Genomic DNA, 19,454 nt, shown 5'->3' with positions numbered 1-19,454 from the left:
ATATTCTTCTATGGATTGGATGAGCCTGTACCATCCTATCAACACCGCTTATTTTGGGCAATTCACATCCCCTAACTTTTTATGGAACATTCAAATTACCATTCACGTAGAGACTGTCCTTAGTCATACTGTAGGATCCCAAGGATATGCCATTCTTAGTGAGTTGTGTCAGTTCACTGTACACAGTCACTTTGTTGAAAGGTGGCTCTGAGGTGATGTTCCTAGCGGTGCAAGTGAGGTTCACGTCTGTGCCACCAACAAGATTTTTGCTGAATAAAATGCAAGAAATGTGAATCAAATATTTGAATATATCAAAGGGAATTTGGAAAAATTGCATAAATGCAACAAAATAATAATAATAATAATAATAATAATAATAATAATACAAACACTTTCCCAGCATTAGAAACATTATATCAGAGACAGTTTTTAAAAATAAATGGACATCAACCAGTGTCACCAATTATTACAGCAAAAAATAATCAAATCCCCTTTCTACATAAAGGACTACATATCTGAGTTAGATAAAGGTAGGTGATATCTATGGGTGAAATCTCTTCACCAGGAGAAACTCAGGCTCATATATATAAGGTGGCACCAGACAGGAAAATAAAATTGGTAAACTCATACATTCCTAGTATTCCAAATTGAGATGTAGAATCCTGCTCATTTGTTTCCTGCTCCCACTCTTACCTGACCCCAATTATACTATCAGGACGTGGAACACATGATGATAGTTTAAAAGCCCTTTGCTTTGATGTAATGAGCATGTCTGGTTGGACATCCATAACACTTCAAGATTTCAGTTTAAATGTTAAGGGAAACAGAAAATACCTAAAAGAAACTGGACTACATCCAGAGAATGTCTTGGCAATACTGGTCATCTGAAGAGCTTGGGACACCTGGGGGGAACAAACATTTTTTTCTTATTAAAGAAAGCAGCCTTTTTTAGTCAAATTAATTAGCACTTCATATTAAATTGTTTTCTTAATCAATGATGATAAAAAAGAAGAAGCATTTCTCTTTGGAGGTATTCAAAGCAATAAATAAATAAATAATAAACTTAATGACTTACCAGGGAAGTGACCCCCTTGGTTATAGTGTTATTCAAAGATGTGAAATTTGGTGAGAAAGTCAGGTTGCTGAGGGTGAAGTTAACAGAGAACTGTATCATTTCTATAAATAATAAGAGAAAACATTATTGCATCAGACATGAAATCAGAATCACGAATTTAAGGAGGTGACTTGCTGATATTTGTATTTCTTGTGCCTTTAATTTCAAGGATACAACATCACTTTAAGTTTTGTAACCACCATTTTGATGTAATAAGTATGCACAAGTTGGTAGATTTGTCTCATATATTGGAAGCATTTTAATTTCCTTATCAGTCACTCACCGATTGGAGGCACAGGTGTAATTTCTTGGTATCCTTCAACAGAAAAAAAATTACAATCAGTGCATACCTAGATAATTAGTGTGCACATAGATAAGCACGGTAATAATTAATATATTCTTGTCTTGTCATGTCTTTAAAAGAAAGAATTAAAAAAAAATAAAAACTGATGAATGAATAAGAAAAAAAAACAACAAACAGACCCAAAAATCTGTATAATTAAAATAACCTTTTCTCAGCAAGTTTTCCCTCAGAATCATTTTGGTAGTATCTTTACTTCAACACTGACAACCCTAATTCAATACCATCACTAAACGAACACATCATGGACATAGGGAAATTGAACTTAATGTCACCTCCTGCTTTGGCTACCAATGGATCTTAAAGGAAGTGGCTGAGTCTCCCTAAGTCACCATTTCACATGGTCACCCACTTGATTCTAATGGGTTGTATTATTTATCTCATTGTTTAAAGAACAATCCTGAATAAAAAGAAAAGAACTGCTATAATTTATATAATTTTCGATTATTTATGTCTGTAATTTCCAGACAGGACAGTGCGTGTGTTGTAATATCACATTTGCTTTTCATTGCACATGACGATAATCTTTTGCCATCTTTTGTCAAAATCTGCCCTCCCTTAGATGTAATGTCTACGTTTGAAGAAAGAGTATAATTTCTTTATTTGATTTAGTGAGAAAATAATTACTTGTCCCAGTCTTATTCTTGGCTGAATAGTTTCTTCCTATAATTTATAGGTCACATCCAGTAGGATAATACATAAACACAGGATATGCTACATGCTACAATGTACAAATTAGGATGTCAGCATTTCAAAATCATTAAAATACAAAGTTTTCTCTACATTTTATCTCAGATCCCCCGTCCCTAATATTTTATATGAAACCATAGACACACCACCTACCAAAACCAGTTTCTTTAATGGTATTCTTTTAACAAATTGGGCAAGTTTATATGCTTTTGCTTAAGGCTTTATTCATCCTTGACATGTCGTGTTTCAAAGCTAAACTGGGGGAGGCCATGGATCAAAGTTCTTTTAGGTTCTGCCCACTAGTCTCTGAAATACTGCATTAAAACGTTGGTTAGCGTAAGACACAAATTACCATTCACGTAGAGGCTATTGCTGCTCATAGCATAGGGTCCCAAGGTGCTGCCATTGTGAGTGAGTCCTTTCAATTCTCTGTACACAGTCACTCTGTCCAAAGGTGGCTTTGACGTGTCATTCTTAAAAGTGCAGCTGAGGTTCACATCTGTGCCAGCAACCAAATCTTGACTGAAAAACAAACACAATAAATGACAATATATTTTATCATTCTCAATATTAATCATATAAATCAATTTGGTACATTTTGTATTAAAACAAGACAAAATTCAAAAACCTTTCTCGACAGGTTAATGATAAAGCGTTTCGATGATAGAACTAACAGCATCAACTTTAAACCGATCCCAGTATAATTCAGATTTAACTCTGTTTAATAAATGAAGGAGATGCCATCATAAAACAGAGAGGCACAAGGCTGAGGTTGTCAAGGACCATCCATGAGAAAATAACTGAAGACAAATAACTAAATGCACATAACTCTCTATTCTTTCATCTCTCTTCTGCTATCCTACAGTTCACCTCCAAGTCTGAAGTTCTCATTTGCTGATATCACATCAGATTAACACGTTAGTAAAATCCTAATCCAGGCAATGGTGATGACACCATGAGCACGTCTGGTAGACTCTATACTAATCCTCAAGCTGTCCATTTGCTCTTACTCTTATTTTGAAGAAATAAAAAATACCTGAAAGAAACTGGATAACATGCTTGGAAAAGTGGACCAATGGTGGTCATCTGTAGGGCTTGGGCCACCTGGGGAGAACAGAAAATGTTTTCAAATATTAAAAAGCCAGTTTTCCTAAGGTAGGACAAATGAAATTTATTGTGAAAACATTTTTTCAGACAATAAGGCATGGCAGAAGAAATAATATTGGTCGCCGTTATCTTTCAAGACCCAAATTAGGCTGGTCAGTGACTTACCAGGGAGGTAACATTCTTGTTCACGGGGTCATTTAAAGAAGAGTAATTTCGCAAGTATGCTAGGTTGTTGAGAGTGAAGTTAATTGAGAAATGTAGCATATCTGAAAAAAATAAAAATAAACCAAGAGCTGTATCAGAGCTGAAGTCAGGATGAGAAAGATCAACTTCATAAGATATTTTTTTATTTCTAATGTCCAGGTATTCTTACATATAAGACTGCTCCCTGAAGTTTATTTATTATTTTTTTAACCACATATCAAATTTATTCTGCGTCAGCTGGCATTTTCAAGGTTATTTCTTATTTTAGTAGAATTACATTTTTTTCCTATTGAAATCATTACAAAATGTACAGATGGAATCACATTTTTATAATAAAAACACTTACCAACTGTAGGTGTGACTTCCTGGTATCCTGAATAAAAGGAAAAGAACTGTTATAATTTATATAATTTTCGATTATTTATGTCTGTAATTTCCATGATGACAGGACAGTGCAGGTATTAAAATGTGACAACTACTTTTCATTGCACATGACGAGAATCTTTTGCCATCGTTTCTCAAAACCAGCCCTCCCTTAGAGGTAATGTCTTCGTTTGAAGAAACAGTATAATTTCTTTATTTGATTTAGTGAGAAAGAAGTTACTTGTCCCTGTCTTATTCTTGGCTGAATAGTTTCTTCCTATATTTTATAGGTCACATCCAGTTGGTTAATTCATAAACACAGGATATGCTAGATTCTACAATGTACAAATTAGGATGTCAGCATTTCAAAATCATTAAAATACATGGTCTTCTCTACATTTCATCTCAGATCCCTCATCCCTAATATTTTATATGAAACCATAGAAACACCTTCTACCAAAACTAGTTTCTTTAATGGTATTCTTTTAACAAAGTGAGCAAGTTTAAATGCTTTTGCTTAAGGCTGTATTCATCCTTGACACATCATGTTTCAAAGCTAAACTGGGGGAGGCCATGAATCAAAGCTCTTTTAGGTTCTGCCCACTAGTCCCTGAAATACTGCATTAAAACGTTGGTTAGCGTAAGGCACAAATTACCATTCACGTAGAGGCTATTGCTGCTCATAGCATAGGGTCCCAAGGTGCTGCCATTGTGAGTGAGTCCTTTCAATTCTCTGTACACAGTCACTCTGTCCAAAGGTGGCTTTGACGTGTCATTCTTAAAAGTGCAGCTGAGGTTCACATCTGTGCCAGCAACCAAACCTTGACTGAAAAACAAACACAATAAATGACAAAATATTTTTATCATTCTCAATATTAATCATCTAAATCAATTTGGTACATTTTCTATTTAAACAAGACAAAATTCCAAAACCTTTCTCTACAGGTTACCGGTAAAGCGTTTTGATGATACAACTAACAGCATCAACTTTAAACTGATCACAGTAGAAAAGCACTGCTTTTCCAATTATTCAGATTCAACTCTGTATAATAAAGGGAGGACATGCCATCAGAAAACAGGGGCACAAGGCTGAGGTTTCTCATCCATGAGAAAATAACTAAAGACAAATAACTAAATGCACATAACTCTCTATTCTTTCATCTCTCTTCTGCTATCCTACAGTTCACCTCCAAGTCTGAAGTTCTCATTTGCTGATATCACATCAGATAAACACGTTAATAAAATCCTAATCCAGGCTGCGATGATGATACCGTGAGCACGTCTGGTAGACCCTATACTGATCCTCAAGCTGTCCATTTGCTCTTACTCTTATTTTGAAGAAATGAAAAATACCTGAAAGAAACTGGATAACATGCTTGGAAAAGTGGACCAATGGTGGTCAACTGTAGGGCTTGGGCCACCTGGGAAGAACAGAAAATGTTTTCAAATATTAAAAAGCCAGTTTTCCTTGGGTAGGACAAATGAGATTTATTGTGAAAACTTTTTTTGAGACAATAAGGCATGGCAGAAGAAATAATATTGGTCGCCGTTATCTTTCAAGACCCAAATTAGGCTCGTCAGTGACTTACCAGGGAGGTAACATTCTTGTTCACGGGGTCATTTAAAGAAGAGTAATTTCGCAAGTATGCTAGGTTGTTGAGAGTGAAGTTAATTGAGAAATATAGCATATCTGAAAAAAACAGAAATAAACCAAGAGCTGTATCAGAGCTGAAGTCAGGATGAGAAAGATCAACTTCAGAAGATATTTTTATATTTCTAATGTCCAGGTATTCCTACATATAAGACTGCTCCCTGAAGATTATTTATTATTTTTTTAACCACACATCAAATTTATTCTGCGTCAGCTGGCATTTTCAAGGTTATTTCTTATTTTAGTAGAATTACATTTTTTTCCTATTGAAATCATTACAAAATGTACAGATGGAATTACATTTTTATAATAAAAACACTTACCAACTGTAGGTGTGACTTCCTGGTATCCTGAATAAAAGGAAAAGAACTGTTATAATTTATATAATTTTCGATTGTTTATGTCTGTAATTTCCATGATGACAGGACAGTGCTTGTGTTGTAATGTCACATTTGCTTTTCGTTGCACATGACGAGAATCTTTTGCCATCATTTGTCAAAATCTGCCCTCCCATAGATGTAATGTCTTCATTTGAAAAAAGAGTATAACTTCTTTATTTGATGTAGTGAGAAAATAGTTACTTGTCCCAGTCTTATTCTTGGCTGAATAGTTTCTTCCTATAATTTATAGGTCACATCCAGTAGGATAATACATAAACACAGGATATGCTAGATGCTACAATGTACAAATTAGGATGTCAGCATTTCAAAATCATTAAAATACAAAGTCTTCCCTACATTTTATGTCAGATCCCCCGTCCCTAATATTTTATATGAAACCATTGAAACACCTCCTACCAAAACCAGTTTCTTTAATGGTATTCTTTAAACAAAGTGGACAAGTTTATATGCTTTTGCTTAAGGCTTTATTTATCCTTGACACATCATGTTTCACAGCTAAACTTGAGGAGGACAATAAATCAAAGTTCTTTTAGGTTCTGCCCACTAGTCTCTGAAAAACTGCATTAAAACGTTGGTTAGCGTAAGGCACAAATTACCATTCACGTAGAGGCTATTGCTGCTCATAGCATAGGGTCCCAAGGTGCTGCCATTGTGAGTGAGACCTTTCAATTCTCTGTACACAGTCACTCTGTCCAAAGGTGGCTTTGAAGTGTCATTCTTAAAAGTGCAGCTGAGGTTCACATCTGTGCCAGCAACCAAATCTTGACTGAAAAACAAACACAATAAATGACAATATATTTTTATCATTCTCAAAATTAATCATATAAATCAATTTGGTACATTTTGTATTAAACCAAGACAAAATTCAAAAACCTTTCTCGACAGGTTAATGATAAAGCATTTCGATGAAAGAACTAACAGCATCAACTTTAAACCGATCCCAGTAGAAAAGCACTGCTTTTCTAATAATTCAGATTTAACTCTGTATAATAAAGGAAGGAGATGCCATCATAAAACAGAGAGGCACAAGGCTGAGGTTGTCAAGGACCATCCATGAGAAAATAACTGAAGACAAATAACTAAATGCACATAACTCTCTATTCTTTCATCTCTCTTCTGCTATCCTACAGTTCACCTCCAAGTCTGAAGTTCTCATTTGCTGATATCACATCAGATAAACACGTTAATAAAATCCTAATCCAGGCTGCGATGATGACACCGTGAGCACGTCTGTTAGACCTTATAGTGATCCTCAAGCTGTCCATTTGCTCTTACTCTTATTTTGAAGAAATGAAAAATACCTGAAAGAAACTGGATAACATGCTTGGAAAAGTGGACCAATGGTGGTCATCTGTAGGGCTTGGGCCACCTGGGGAGAACAGAAAATGTTTTCAAATATTAAAAAGCCAGTTTTCCTAAGGTAGGACAAATGAGATTTATTGTGAAAACTTTTTTTGAGACAATAAGGCATGGCAGAAGAAATAATATTGGTCGCCGTTATCTTTCAAGACCCAAATTAGGCTTGTCAGTGTCTTACCAGGGAGGTAACATTCTTGTTCACAGGGTCATTTAAAGAAGAGTAATTCTGCAAGTATGCTAGGTTGTTGAGAGTGAAGTTAATTGAGAAATGTAGCATATCTGAAAAAAAACAGAAATAAACCAAGAGCTGTATCAGAGCTGAAGTCAAGATGAGAAAGATCAACTTCATAAGATATTTTTTTATTTTCTAATGTCCAGGTATTCTTACATATAAGACTGCTCCCTGAAGTTTATTCATTATTTTTTTAACCACACTTCAAATTTATTCTTCGTCAGCTGGCATTTTCAAGGTTATTTCTTATTTTAGTAGAATTACATTTTTTTCCTATTGAAATCATTACAAAATGTAGAGATGGAATCACATTTTTATAATAAAAACACTTACCAACTGTAGGTGTGACTTCCTGGTATCCTGAATAAAAGGAAAAGAACTGTTATAATTTATATAATTTTCGATTATTTATGTCTGTAATTTCCATGATGACAGGACAGTGCAGGTATTAAAATGTGACAACTACTTTTCATTGCACATGACGAGAATCTTTTGCCATCATTTCTCAAAACCAGCCCTCCTTTAGAGGTAATGTCTTCGTTTGAAGAAACAGTATAAGTTCTTTATTTGATTTAGTGAGAAAGAATTTACTTGTCCCTGTCTTATTCTTGGCTGAATAGTTTCTTCCTATATTTTATAGGTCACATCCAGTTGGTTAATACATAAACACAGGATATGCTAGATTCTACAATGTACAAATTAGGATGTCAGCATTTCAAAATCATTAAAATACATGGTCTTCTCTATATTTTATGTCAGATCCCCCGTCCCTAATATTTTATATGAAACCACTGAAACACCTCCTACCAAAACCAGTTTCTTTAATGGTATTCTTTAAATAAAGTGGGCAAGTTTATATGCTTTTGCTTAAGGCTTTATTCATCCTTGACACATCATGTTTCACAGCTAAACTTGAGGAGGCCATGAATCAAAGTTCTTTTAGGTTCTGCCCACTAGTCTCTGAAATACTGCATTAAAACGTTGGTTAGTGTAAGGCACAAATTACCATTCACGTAGAGGCTATTGCTGCTCATAGCATAGGGTCCCAAGGTGCTGCCATTGTGAGTGAGTCCTTTCAATTCTCTGTACACAGTCACTCTGTCCAAAGGTGGCTTTGACGTGTCATTCTTAAAAGTGCAGCTGAGGTTCACATCTGTGCCAGCAACCAAATCTTGACTGAAAAACAAACACAATAAATGACAATATATTTTTATCATTCTCAATATTAATCATATAAATCAATTTGGTACATTTTCTATTTAAACAAGACAAAATTCCAAAACCTTTCTCTACAGGTTACCGGTAAAGCGTTTTGATGATACAACTAACAGCATCAACTTTAAACTGATCACAGTAGAAAAGCACTGCTTTTCCAATTATTCAGATTCAACTCTGTATAATAAAGGGAGGAGATGCCATCAGAAAACAGGGGCACAAGGCTGAGGTTTCTCATCCATGAGAAAATAACTAAAGACAAATAACTAAATGCACATAACTCTCTATTCTTTCATCTCTCTTCTGCTATCCTACAGTTCACCTCCAAGTCTGAAGTTCTCATTTGCTGATATCACATCAGATTAAAACGTTAATAAAATCCTAATCCAGGCAATGGTGATGACACCATGAGCACGTCTGGTAGACACTATACTGATCCTCAAGCTGTCCATTTGCTCTTACTCTTATTTTGAAGAAATGAAAAATACCTGAAAGAAACTGGATAACATGCTTGGAAAAGTGGACCAATGGTGGTCATCTGTAGGGCTTGGGCCACCTGGGAAGAACAGAAAATGTTTTCAAATATTAAAAAGCCAGTTTTCCTAAGGTAGGACAAATGAGATTTATTGTGAAAACATTTTTTGAGACAATAAGGCATGGCAGAAGAAATAATATTGGTCGCCGTTATCTTTCAAGACCCAAATTAGGCTCGTCAATGACTTACCAGGGAGGTAACATTCTTGTTCACGGGGTCATTTAAAGAAGAGTAATTTCGCAAGTATGCTAGGTTGTTGAGAGTGAAGTTAATTGAGAAATGTAGCATATCTGAAAAAAAACAGAAATAAACCAAGAGCTGTGTCAGAGCTGAAGTCAGGATGAGAAAGATCAACTTCAGAAGATATTTTTTGATTTCTAATGTCCAGGTATTCTTGCATATAAGACTGCTCCCTGAAGTGTATTTATTATTTTTTTAACCTCACATCAAATGTATTCTGTGTAAGCTGACATTTTCAAGGTTATTCCTTATTTTAGGAGAATTATATTTTTTTCATATTGAAATCATTACAAAATGTAGAGATGGAATCACATTTTTATAATAAAAACACTTACCAACAATAGGTGTGACTTCCTGGTATCCTGAATAAAAAGAAAAGAACTGTTATAATTTATATAATTTTCGATTATTTATGTCTGTAATTTCCATGATGACAGGACAGTGCAGGTATTAAAATGTGACAACTACTTTTCATTGCACATGACGAGAATCTTTTGCCATCGTTTCTCAAAACCAGCCCTCCCTTAGAGGTAATGTCTTCGTTTGAAGAAACAGTATAAGTTCTTTATTTGATTTAGTGAGAAAGAAGTTTCTTGTCCCTGTCTTATTCTTGGATGAATATTTTCTTCCCGTAGTTTATAGCTCACATCGAGTAGGTTAATATATAAAATCAAGATATGCTACACGCTTACATAGTCTAATCTACATTTTATCTTAGATCCCCCATCTGTAGTTGTTTATATAAAACCATAGACACACCTCCTACCTAATGCAGTTTCTTTAATGTTATTCTTTTCACAAATTGGGCAGCTTCATATGATTTGCTTAAGGCTTCATTCATCCTTGACACATCGTGTTTCAATGCTAAACTGGGGGAGGTCATGAATCTAAGTTCGTTTAGGTTCTGCCCACTAGGCTCTGAAAAACTGCATTAAGAAGTTGGTTAGTGTAAGGCACAAATTACCATTCACGTAGAGGCTATTGCTGCTTATGGCATAGGGTCCCAAGGTGCTGCCGTTGTGAGTGAGTCCTTTCAATTCTCTGTACACAGTCACTCTGTCCAAAGGTGGCTTTGATGTGTCATTCTTAAAAGTGCAGCTGAGATTCACATATGTGCCGATCACCAGGTCAGAGCTATAATAAAATAAACAAATTTAGTCATATATGGTCACTGCACAGTGTAATATTCAACAATTGCCTTTAGGAGTGTCATATTATTTTTCGTCAATATCCTAATATTGTCAGTTTGATTAGCACATTAGAAAATTGTGACAAGAGCATTCAATCTAACAAGCTCTGTATTCTGTTCATCTAGATTGTCCAAATTAACATCAAGTGAGGGTTTGAAGATCCCTAAAGTTTTACTCTTCACCAATACCTAGTGTTAGCATTTCCATGAGTCTATGTTTCTTTGTATGAAGAAAAACATCCTACTATGTGTGTAAAATCTGCACTTAACAAGTTTCCAACAATATTCCCATGTTTTTGTTGGCAAGTTTATTTTAAACTAACAAATGGGTTCTACGGCACTTATTCCTTTCATAATTATAAACTCATCAGTATTGTTCCTTCTCAATCTCTATTTGCTTAAAGTAAAAAGGTTTAAATGCTTCAGTCTCTCTTCACAGCTCATACTACTCAGTCCCAGGAATCATCTTATTTGCTCTCCTTTGGACTTTCTCTAGCATTGCTATTTCCTTTTTGTATTGCGCAGGCCGAAACTGCTACACAGAACTGCAGGTGAGGCCTCATTAGTGTGGAACATAACTTATTTAGAACCTCTCTTTGTTTGCAGTCCACACCTCATGATATGTAACCTAACCTCCTATTAGCCTTCCTGGTCACTTCTGTACTACTGTCTTCATATGGACAGTGTTGAGTCTACTGTGACTCCTAGGGGCTTCTCATAATGGGTACTTCTATTAGCATTAGCATGTAGCACTTCTACTTCTGGACAGTTTTACATCTGTGGCAGAGTGATGGGCACTGAGCAGGCTCCTGTTAATCATGGAGAATCCACTGCATTCACTGAACAGTATCATCTCCAGACAGAGGAGCAGCTTCAGATTGCTGTCACTGGGACTCAGGAGATCGTTCCTCCCCCACACTATGCGACTCTTCAATTCCACCCCTGGGGGGTAAATGTTAACATTGTACAAAGTTATTGTCTGTTTTACCTGTATTTTTATTACTCTTTACTTTAATATTGTTTTTTTTATCAGTATGCTGCTGCTGGAGTATGTGAATTTCCCCTTGGGATTAATAAAGTATCTATCTATCTGTCTATTTACTTACATTAAATTTCACCTGCCACAAACCTGCCCAAGCCCATGTGCTGTCCAAGATCTCCTGTAACAATTTAGCTAATTCTTCATTATCTGTTATTCTACCAAGTTTGGTATCATCACACTTAACCAGCTTATTCATTACATTTATGTCTATGTCTTTACAAATATTATTAAGAGGAGAAGCCTAATTCTGCTAAGGTTCACCTCACCACATCACTTTGTTTTCTTTGCTTGTGCCAATGTTGCACCCTCCTACAGACCATGGTCTGAATTCCCACATCTCTTAGTTTGAAATGGCATTGGAGAAAATCATACCTGAGGGCAACAGGATAACAAGCAGAAAAGGTGCCTGCAATGTTACTTTCAAGTAAAGCTTGGGCTACCTACAGACAAAGACAAAAATATTCATGTTACTGAAAGTATTTGGATTGCAAAGAACTGTAAATGACAGTGAATTCCTTTGTAGTTGTTTTTCTGTTACATGAAGAAAAGAGACTTTCAGGTTGTTTTATTGTGTCGTGCTGACTTAATAACACTGATGCATGGATATATTCCTAATAAAATATTCCTCCATGTTGTAATTGACATTTTGTATGCTGTCATTAAGGCAGGAGCAGTGCACAGACGCAGAACTGGACTGTTGCATAGGCTATAAAGGCAGTGGCCTGATTAGCAATGAAGAACTACCATTGCTTAAACAATAATGGTAGTCACCTAAGTCACATCATTGTTGTAAGGAAGCAAGGATGCTGTACAATTTTATGGCATAGGAAATCACTAAAAAGACACCATTTATCTGTCTAATGTTTAAATCATAAAATAAAGTGGTAAGTGATAACTTGAGCAGGCAGAGAAAAAAAACTACAATACTGTTTAAGGTCCTGTTTATTCTGGACAGGCTAATAGCTGCATGAGGGGCAGTTACATGAAGGCCTAGGTTTTGTAACATAAATGTTAATACAAATGGAGTCAAAGGTCACAGACTAATCTGAAGGCAGGGTCTGTTAGGAGGATAACTAAACAATTGGCTGTTAGAGACTTTTTCAGGGGACTTAATGAACGAAGAGAAGTTGTTTGCTACCATAGGGTTTCACACAAGATGACTACTGATAGCAGAGGCAGAATGTCAAGATGTATAAAACATTAGATTATCATCCTACCAAAGAAGTCACATTGATAGACATTGAGTTGTTTGCAGAAGACATAGCTGGAGTAAACGTCAAATTGGCAAGGGTAAAGTTGACTGTGAAGTACAAGAATCCTGGGGAAAGAAAAAAAAATACAATTAGAAGGTATGCTAAACACTTGTTTTATCTATTTGGTTGCTTCTGTGTAAGTTATTTTATAAACAAACTACTGCACTTTAATGCAGTCATTTTCCATAAGAATGCGTCGGAACTTCACCGTAACCCAAACAAAGCATGAGTAAGTTGGAAAATTACGAAAATATATTTTTTTAAATTAATCTATCAATTATTCTGTTTTTATAACCTGATTTTACCATTATACAATCTTAATCTATCCCAAAATCTATCCCAGCTACATCAATCGTTTAACGAGACATTAATATATCATGTACATTTCTCAGAATTAGAAAGAAACACTGATTATCCAAAGGAACATCTTAGAACCATGCACAATTGTGTAAACATCACATGGACAATGACTGTGACAATAAATAAACCATAGAATGATGATTCAGCAGCACGGACAACCTATTTTTGAAACTAATAACTAAAACAGAATAGAAAGAGCTTGAACCTTGCACAGCTGCTTCTGTAGAAGATATTACTGAAGTGGAGGTTGATGGTGCTTGAGATGTCTGTGGTGCAGCACTCGAGGTTGATGAAACTGATGTTGCCGGAACTGTTGTTGAAGTGCTTGAACTGCTACTGGTTGGTAATGGAGCTGAAACAGTTGTCACTATTGCTGAGGAGACAGTACTTTCAACAGTAGTAGATGTACTGGGTGAAGCTGATGTCGTTGTACTTGGCACTGCAATGGATGCAGTGGTAGACGAACTGATTGTACTTAGCACTGTGCTCTCTGTCGACAAAGTGGTCGGAGTAGTAATTGAAACTGCTGGAGATGGTGACACATCTGTTGAAGTAATAGTTAATGAAGTTGGTTGTGTTAGTATTGTTGTTGAAGGACCTGCCACGTTAGTAGATGGGGATGATGTTGATTCAGTTGTCACCGATGTTGATGTGACAGTGCTTTGCGCAGTCGTAGATGGACTGGAGCTTGCTGTTGAAATGGGTGTTATAGATGTTGACGAAGTTGTCACAAAAGAAGAGCTTGTACTTTGCTCAGCTGCCTCTGTAGTAGATATTGCTGAATTGGAGGTTGATGGTGCTTGAGATGTCTGTGGTGCAGCACTCGAGGTTGATGAAACTGATGTTGCCGGAACTGTTGTTGAAGTGCTTGAACTGCTACTGGTTGGAAATGGAGCTGAAACAGTTGTCACTATTGCTGAGGAGACAGTACTTTCAACAGTAGTAGATGTACTGGGTGAAGCTGATGTAGTTGTACTTGGCACTGCAATGGATGCAGTGGTAGATGAACTGATTGTACTTACCACTGTGCTCTCTGTCGACAAAGTGGTCGGAGTAGTAATTGAAACTGCTGGAGATGGTGACACATCTGTTGAAGTAATAGTTGATGAAGTTGGTTGTGTTAGTATTGTTGTTGAAGTACCTGCCACGTTAGTAGATGGGGTTGATATTGATTCAGTTGTCACCAATGTTGATGTGACAGTGCTTTGCGCAGTCGTAGATGTACTGGAGCTTGCTGTTGAAATGGGTGTTATAGATGTTGACGAAGTTGGCGAAGAAGAAAAGCTTGTACTTTGCTCAGCTGCCACTGCAGTAGATATAGCTGAAGTGGAGATTGATGGTGCTTGAGATGTCTGCTGTGCAGCACTCGAGGTTGATGAAACTGATGTTACCGGAGCTGCAGTTGAAGTGCTTGATCTGCTACTGGATGGTGATGGTTCTGAAACAGTTGTTACTGTTGTGGAGGAGACAGTACTTTCAACATTAGCAGATGTACTGGGTGAAGCTGATATAGTTGTACTTGGCACTGCAATGGATGCAGTGGTAGACGAACTGATTGTACTTAGCACTGTGCTCTCTGTCGACAAAGTGGTCGGAGTAGTAATTGAAACTGCTGGAGATGGTGACACATCTGTTGAAGTAATAGTTGTTGAAGTTGGTTGTGTTAGTATTGTTGTTGAAGTACCTGCCACGGTAGTAGATGGGGATGATGTTGATTCAGTTGTCACCGATGTTGATGTGACAGTGCTTTGCGCAGTCGTAGATGGACTAGAGCTTGCTGTAGAAATGGGTGTTGAAGATGTTGACAAAGTTGACGAAGAAGAAAAGCTTGTACTTTGCTCAGCTGCCACTGCAGTAGATATTGCTGAAGTGGAGATTGATGGTGCTTGAGATGTCTGCGGTGCAGCACTCGAGGTTGATGAAACTGATGTTGCCGGAGCTGCAGTTGAAGTGCTTGATCTGCTACTGGATGGTGATGGTTCTGAAACAGTTGTTACTGTTGTGGAGGAGACAGTACTTTCAACAATAGTAGATGTACTGGGTGAAGCTGATGTAGTTGTACTTGGCACTGCATTGGATGCAGTGGTAGACGAACTGATTGTACTTAGCTCTGTGCTCTCTGTCGACAAAGTGGTCAGAGTAGTAATTGAAACTGCTGGAGATGGTGACACATATGTTGAAGTAATAGTTGATGAAGTTGGTTGTGTTAGTATTGTTGTTGAAGGACCTGCCACGGTAGTAGATGGGGATGACGTTGATTTAGTTGTCACCGATGTTGATGTGACAGTGCTTTGCGCAGTCGTAGATAGACTGGAGCTTGCTGTTGAAATGGGTATTGAAGATGTTGGCGTAGTTGTCACAGAAGAAGAGCTTGTACTTTGCTCAGCTGCCTCTGTAGTAGATATTGCTGAAGTGGAGGTTGATGGTGCTTGAGATGTCTGTAGTGCAGCACTCGAGGTTGATGAAACTGATGTTTCCGGAACTGTTGTTGAAGTGCTTGAACTGCTACTGGTTGGTAATGGAGCTGAAACAGTTGTCACTGTTGCTGAGGAGACAGTACTTTCAACAGTAGTAGATGTACTGGGTGAAGCTGATGTAGTTGTACTTGGCACTGCAATGGATGCAGTGGTAGACGAACTGATTGTACTTAGCACTGTGCTCTCTGTCGACAAAGTGGTCGGAGTAGTAATTGAAACTGTTGGAGATGGTGACACATCTGTTGAAGTAATAGTTGATGAAGTTGGTTGTGTTAGTGTTGTTGTTGAAGTACCTGCCACGGTAGTAGATGGGGATGATGTTGATTCAGTTGTCACCGATGTTGATGTGACAGTGCTTTGCGCAGTCGTAGATGGACTGGAGCTTGCTGTTGAAATGGGTGTTATAGATGTTGACGAAGTTGACAAAGAAGAAAAGCTTGTACCTTGCTCAGCTGCCTCTGTAGTAGATATTGCTGAATTGGAGGTTGATGGTGCTTGAGATGTCTGTGGTGCAGCACTCGAGGTTGATGAAACTGATGTTGCCGGAACTGTTGTTGAAGTGCTTGAACTGCTACTGGTTGGAAATGGAGCTGAAACAGTTGTCACTATTGCTGAGGAGACAGTACTTTCAACAGTAGTAGATGTACTGGGTGAAGCTGATGTAGTTGTACTTGGCACTGCAATGGATGCAGTGGTAGACGAACTGATTGTACTTACCACTGTGCTCTCTGTCGACAAAGTGGTCGGAGTAGTAATTGAAACTGCTGGAGATGGTGACACATCTGTTGAAGTAATAGTTGATGAAGTTGGTTGTGTTAGTATTGTTGTTGAAGTACCTGCCACGTTAGTAGATGGGGATGATATTGATTCAGTTGTCACCAATGTTGATGTGACAGTGCTTTGCGCAGTCGTAGATGTACTGGAGCTTGCTGTTGAAATGGGTGTTGAAGATGTTGACGAAGTTGGCGAAGAAGAAAAGCTTGTACTTTGCTCAGCTGCCACTGCAGTAGATATAGCTGAAGTGGAGATTGATGGTGCTTGAGATGTCTGCTGTGCAGCACTCGAGGTTGATGAAACTGATGTTGCCGGAGCTGCAGTTGAAGTGCTTGATCTGCTACTGGATGGTGATGGTTCTGAAACAGTTGTTACTGTTGTGGAGTAGACAGTACTTTCAACAGTAGCAGATGTACTGGGTGAAGCTGATGTAGTTGTACTTGGCACTGCAATGGATGCAGTGGTAGACGAACTGATTGTACTTAGCAGTGTGCTCTCTGTCGACAAAGTGGTCGGAGTAGTAATTGAAACTGCTGGAGATGGTGACACATCTGTTGAAGTAATAGTTGTTGAAGTTGGTTGTGTTAGTATTGTTGTTGAAGTACCTGCCACGGTAGTAGATGGGGATGATGTTGATTCAGTTGTCACCGATGTTGATGTGACAGTGCTTTGCGCAGTCGTAGATGGACTAGAGCTTGCTGTAGAAATGGGTGTTAAAGATGTTGACAAAGTTGACGAAGAAGAAAAGCTTGTACTTTGCTCAGCTGCCACTGCAGTAGATATTGCTGAAGTGGAGATTGATGGTGCTTGAGATGTCTGCGGTGCAGCACTCGAGGTTGATGAAACTGATGTTGCCGGAGCTGCAGTTGAAGTGCTTGATCTACTACTGGATGGTGATGGTTCTGAAACAGTTGTTACTGTTGTGGAGGAGACAGTACTTTCAACAATAGTAGATGTACTGGGTGAAGCTGATGTAGTTGTACTTGGCACTGCATTGGATGCAGTGGTAGACGAACTGATTATACTTAGCTCTGTGCTCTCTGTCGACAAAGTGGTCAGAGTAGTAATTGAAACTGCTGGAGATGGTGACACATATGTTGAAGTAATAGTTGATGAAGTTGGTTGTGTTAGTATTGTTGTTGAAGGACCTGCCACGGTAGTAGATGGGGATGACGTTGATTTAGTTGTCACCGATGTTGATGTGACAGTGCTTTGCGCAGTCGTAGATAGACTGGAGCTTGCTGTTGAAATGGGTATTGAAGATGTTGGCGTAGTTGTCACAGAAGAAGAGCTTGTACTTTGCTCAGCTGCCTCTGTAGTAGATATTGCTGAAGTGGAGGTTGATGGTGCTTGAGATGTCTGTAGTGCAGCACTCGAGATTGATGAAACTGATGTTTCCGGAACTGTTGTTGAAGTGCTTGAACTGCTACTGGTTGGTAATGGAGCTGAAACAGTTGTCACTGTTGCTGAGGAGACAGTACTTTCAACAGTAGTAGATGTACTGGGTGAAGCTGATGTAGTTGTACTTGGCACTGCAATGGATGCAGTGGTAGACGAACTGATTGTACTTAGCACTGTGCTCTCTGTCGACAAAGTGGTCGGAGTAGTAATTGAAACTGTTGGAGATGGTGACACATCTGTTGAAGTAATAGTTGATGAAGTTGGTTGTGTTAGTGTTGTTGTTGAAGTACCTGCCACGGTAGTAGATGGGGATGATGTTGATTCAGTTGTCACCGATGTTGATGTGACAGTGCTTTGCGCAATCGTAGATGGACTGGAGCTTGCTGTTGAAATGGGTGTTATAGATGTTGACGAAGTTGTCACAGAAGAAGAGCTTGTACTTTGCTCAGCTGCTTCTGTAGTAGATATTGCTGAATTGGAGGTTGATGGTGCTTGAGATGTCTGTGGTGCAGCACTCGAGGTTGATGAAACTGATGTTGCCGGAGCTGTTGTTGAAGTGCTTGAACTGCTACTGGTTGGTAATGGAGCTGAAACAGGTGTCACTGTTGCTGAGGAGACAGTACTTTCAACAGTAGTAGATGTACTGGGTGAAGCTGATGTAGTTGTACTTGGTACTGCAATGGATGCAGTGGTAGACGAACTGATTGTACTTAGCACTGTGCTCTCTGTTGACAAAGTGGTCGGAGAAGTAATTGAAACTGTTGGAGATGGTGACACATCTGTTGAAGTAATAGTAGATGAAGTTGGTTGTGTTTGTGTTGTTGTTGAAGGACCTGCCACGGTAGTAGATGGGGATGACGTTGATTCAGTTGTCACTGATGTTTCTGTGACAGTGGTTTGTGCATTTGGAGATGTACTGGAGCTTGCAGTTGAAATGGGTATTGAAGATGTTGACGTAGTTGTCACAGAAGAAGAGCTTGTACTTTGCTCAGCTGCTTCTGTAGTAGATATTGCTGAATTGGAGGTTGATGGTGCTTGAGATGTCTGTGGTGCAGCACTCGAGGTTGATGAAACTGATGTTGCCGGAACTGTTGTTGAAGTGCTTGAACTGCTACTGGTTGGTAATGGAGCTGAAACAGTTGTCACTGTTGCTGAGGAGACAGTACTTTCAACAGTAGTAGATGTACTGGGTGAAGCTGATGTAGTTGTACTTGGCACTGCAATGGATGCAGTGGTAGACGAACTGATTGTACTTAGCACTGTGCTCTCTGTCGACAAAGTGGTCGGAGTAGTAATTGAAACTGTTGGAGATGGTGACACATCTGTTGAAGTAATAGTTGATGAAGTTGGTTGTGTTAGTGTTGTTGTTGAAGTACCTGCCACGGTAGTAGATGGGGATGATGTTGATTCAGTTGTCACCGATGTTGATGTGACAGTGCTTTGCAGTCGTAGATGGACTGGAGCTTGCTGTTGAAATGGGTGTTAT

The 19,454-nt window shown here is 38.1% G+C and overlaps 1 protein-coding gene across 1 annotated transcript in view; it reads right to left on the bottom strand.

The window, feature by feature from the left end:
* LOC120538221 (serine-rich adhesin for platelets-like) overlaps nucleotides 1–19,454 on the bottom strand; it is a gene marked incomplete at its 5' end in the record, with an annotated part of 33,498 nt that overhangs the window by 9,751 nt on the left and 4,293 nt on the right. Inside the window, 24 exons of the mRNA XM_039767676.1 lie at nucleotides 100–269; nucleotides 835–902; nucleotides 1,076–1,176; nucleotides 1,398–1,430; nucleotides 2,518–2,687; nucleotides 3,202–3,269; nucleotides 3,438–3,538; nucleotides 3,823–3,849; nucleotides 4,496–4,665; nucleotides 5,193–5,260; nucleotides 5,429–5,529; nucleotides 5,814–5,840; nucleotides 6,488–6,657; nucleotides 7,193–7,260; nucleotides 7,429–7,529; nucleotides 7,816–7,842; nucleotides 8,489–8,658; nucleotides 9,186–9,253; nucleotides 9,422–9,522; nucleotides 9,808–9,834; nucleotides 10,437–10,606; nucleotides 12,076–12,143; nucleotides 12,921–13,021; nucleotides 13,522–19,406. Of these exons, the coding sequence (XP_039623610.1) occupies nucleotides 100–269; nucleotides 835–902; nucleotides 1,076–1,176; nucleotides 1,398–1,430; nucleotides 2,518–2,687; nucleotides 3,202–3,269; nucleotides 3,438–3,538; nucleotides 3,823–3,849; nucleotides 4,496–4,665; nucleotides 5,193–5,260; nucleotides 5,429–5,529; nucleotides 5,814–5,840; nucleotides 6,488–6,657; nucleotides 7,193–7,260; nucleotides 7,429–7,529; nucleotides 7,816–7,842; nucleotides 8,489–8,658; nucleotides 9,186–9,253; nucleotides 9,422–9,522; nucleotides 9,808–9,834; nucleotides 10,437–10,606; nucleotides 12,076–12,143; nucleotides 12,921–13,021; nucleotides 13,522–19,406 (8,060 nt within the window). The remainder of the gene's footprint in view (nucleotides 1–99; nucleotides 270–834; nucleotides 903–1,075; nucleotides 1,177–1,397; nucleotides 1,431–2,517; nucleotides 2,688–3,201; nucleotides 3,270–3,437; nucleotides 3,539–3,822; nucleotides 3,850–4,495; nucleotides 4,666–5,192; nucleotides 5,261–5,428; nucleotides 5,530–5,813; nucleotides 5,841–6,487; nucleotides 6,658–7,192; nucleotides 7,261–7,428; nucleotides 7,530–7,815; nucleotides 7,843–8,488; nucleotides 8,659–9,185; nucleotides 9,254–9,421; nucleotides 9,523–9,807; nucleotides 9,835–10,436; nucleotides 10,607–12,075; nucleotides 12,144–12,920; nucleotides 13,022–13,521; nucleotides 19,407–19,454) is intronic.

Source organism: Polypterus senegalus, chromosome 10 (genome assembly GCF_016835505.1).
Source record: "Polypterus senegalus isolate Bchr_013 chromosome 10, ASM1683550v1, whole genome shotgun sequence".
NCBI classification, from domain to species: Eukaryota; Metazoa; Chordata; class Cladistia; order Polypteriformes; family Polypteridae; genus Polypterus; species Polypterus senegalus.
This window is presented reverse-complemented; position numbering and strand designations above follow the sequence as displayed.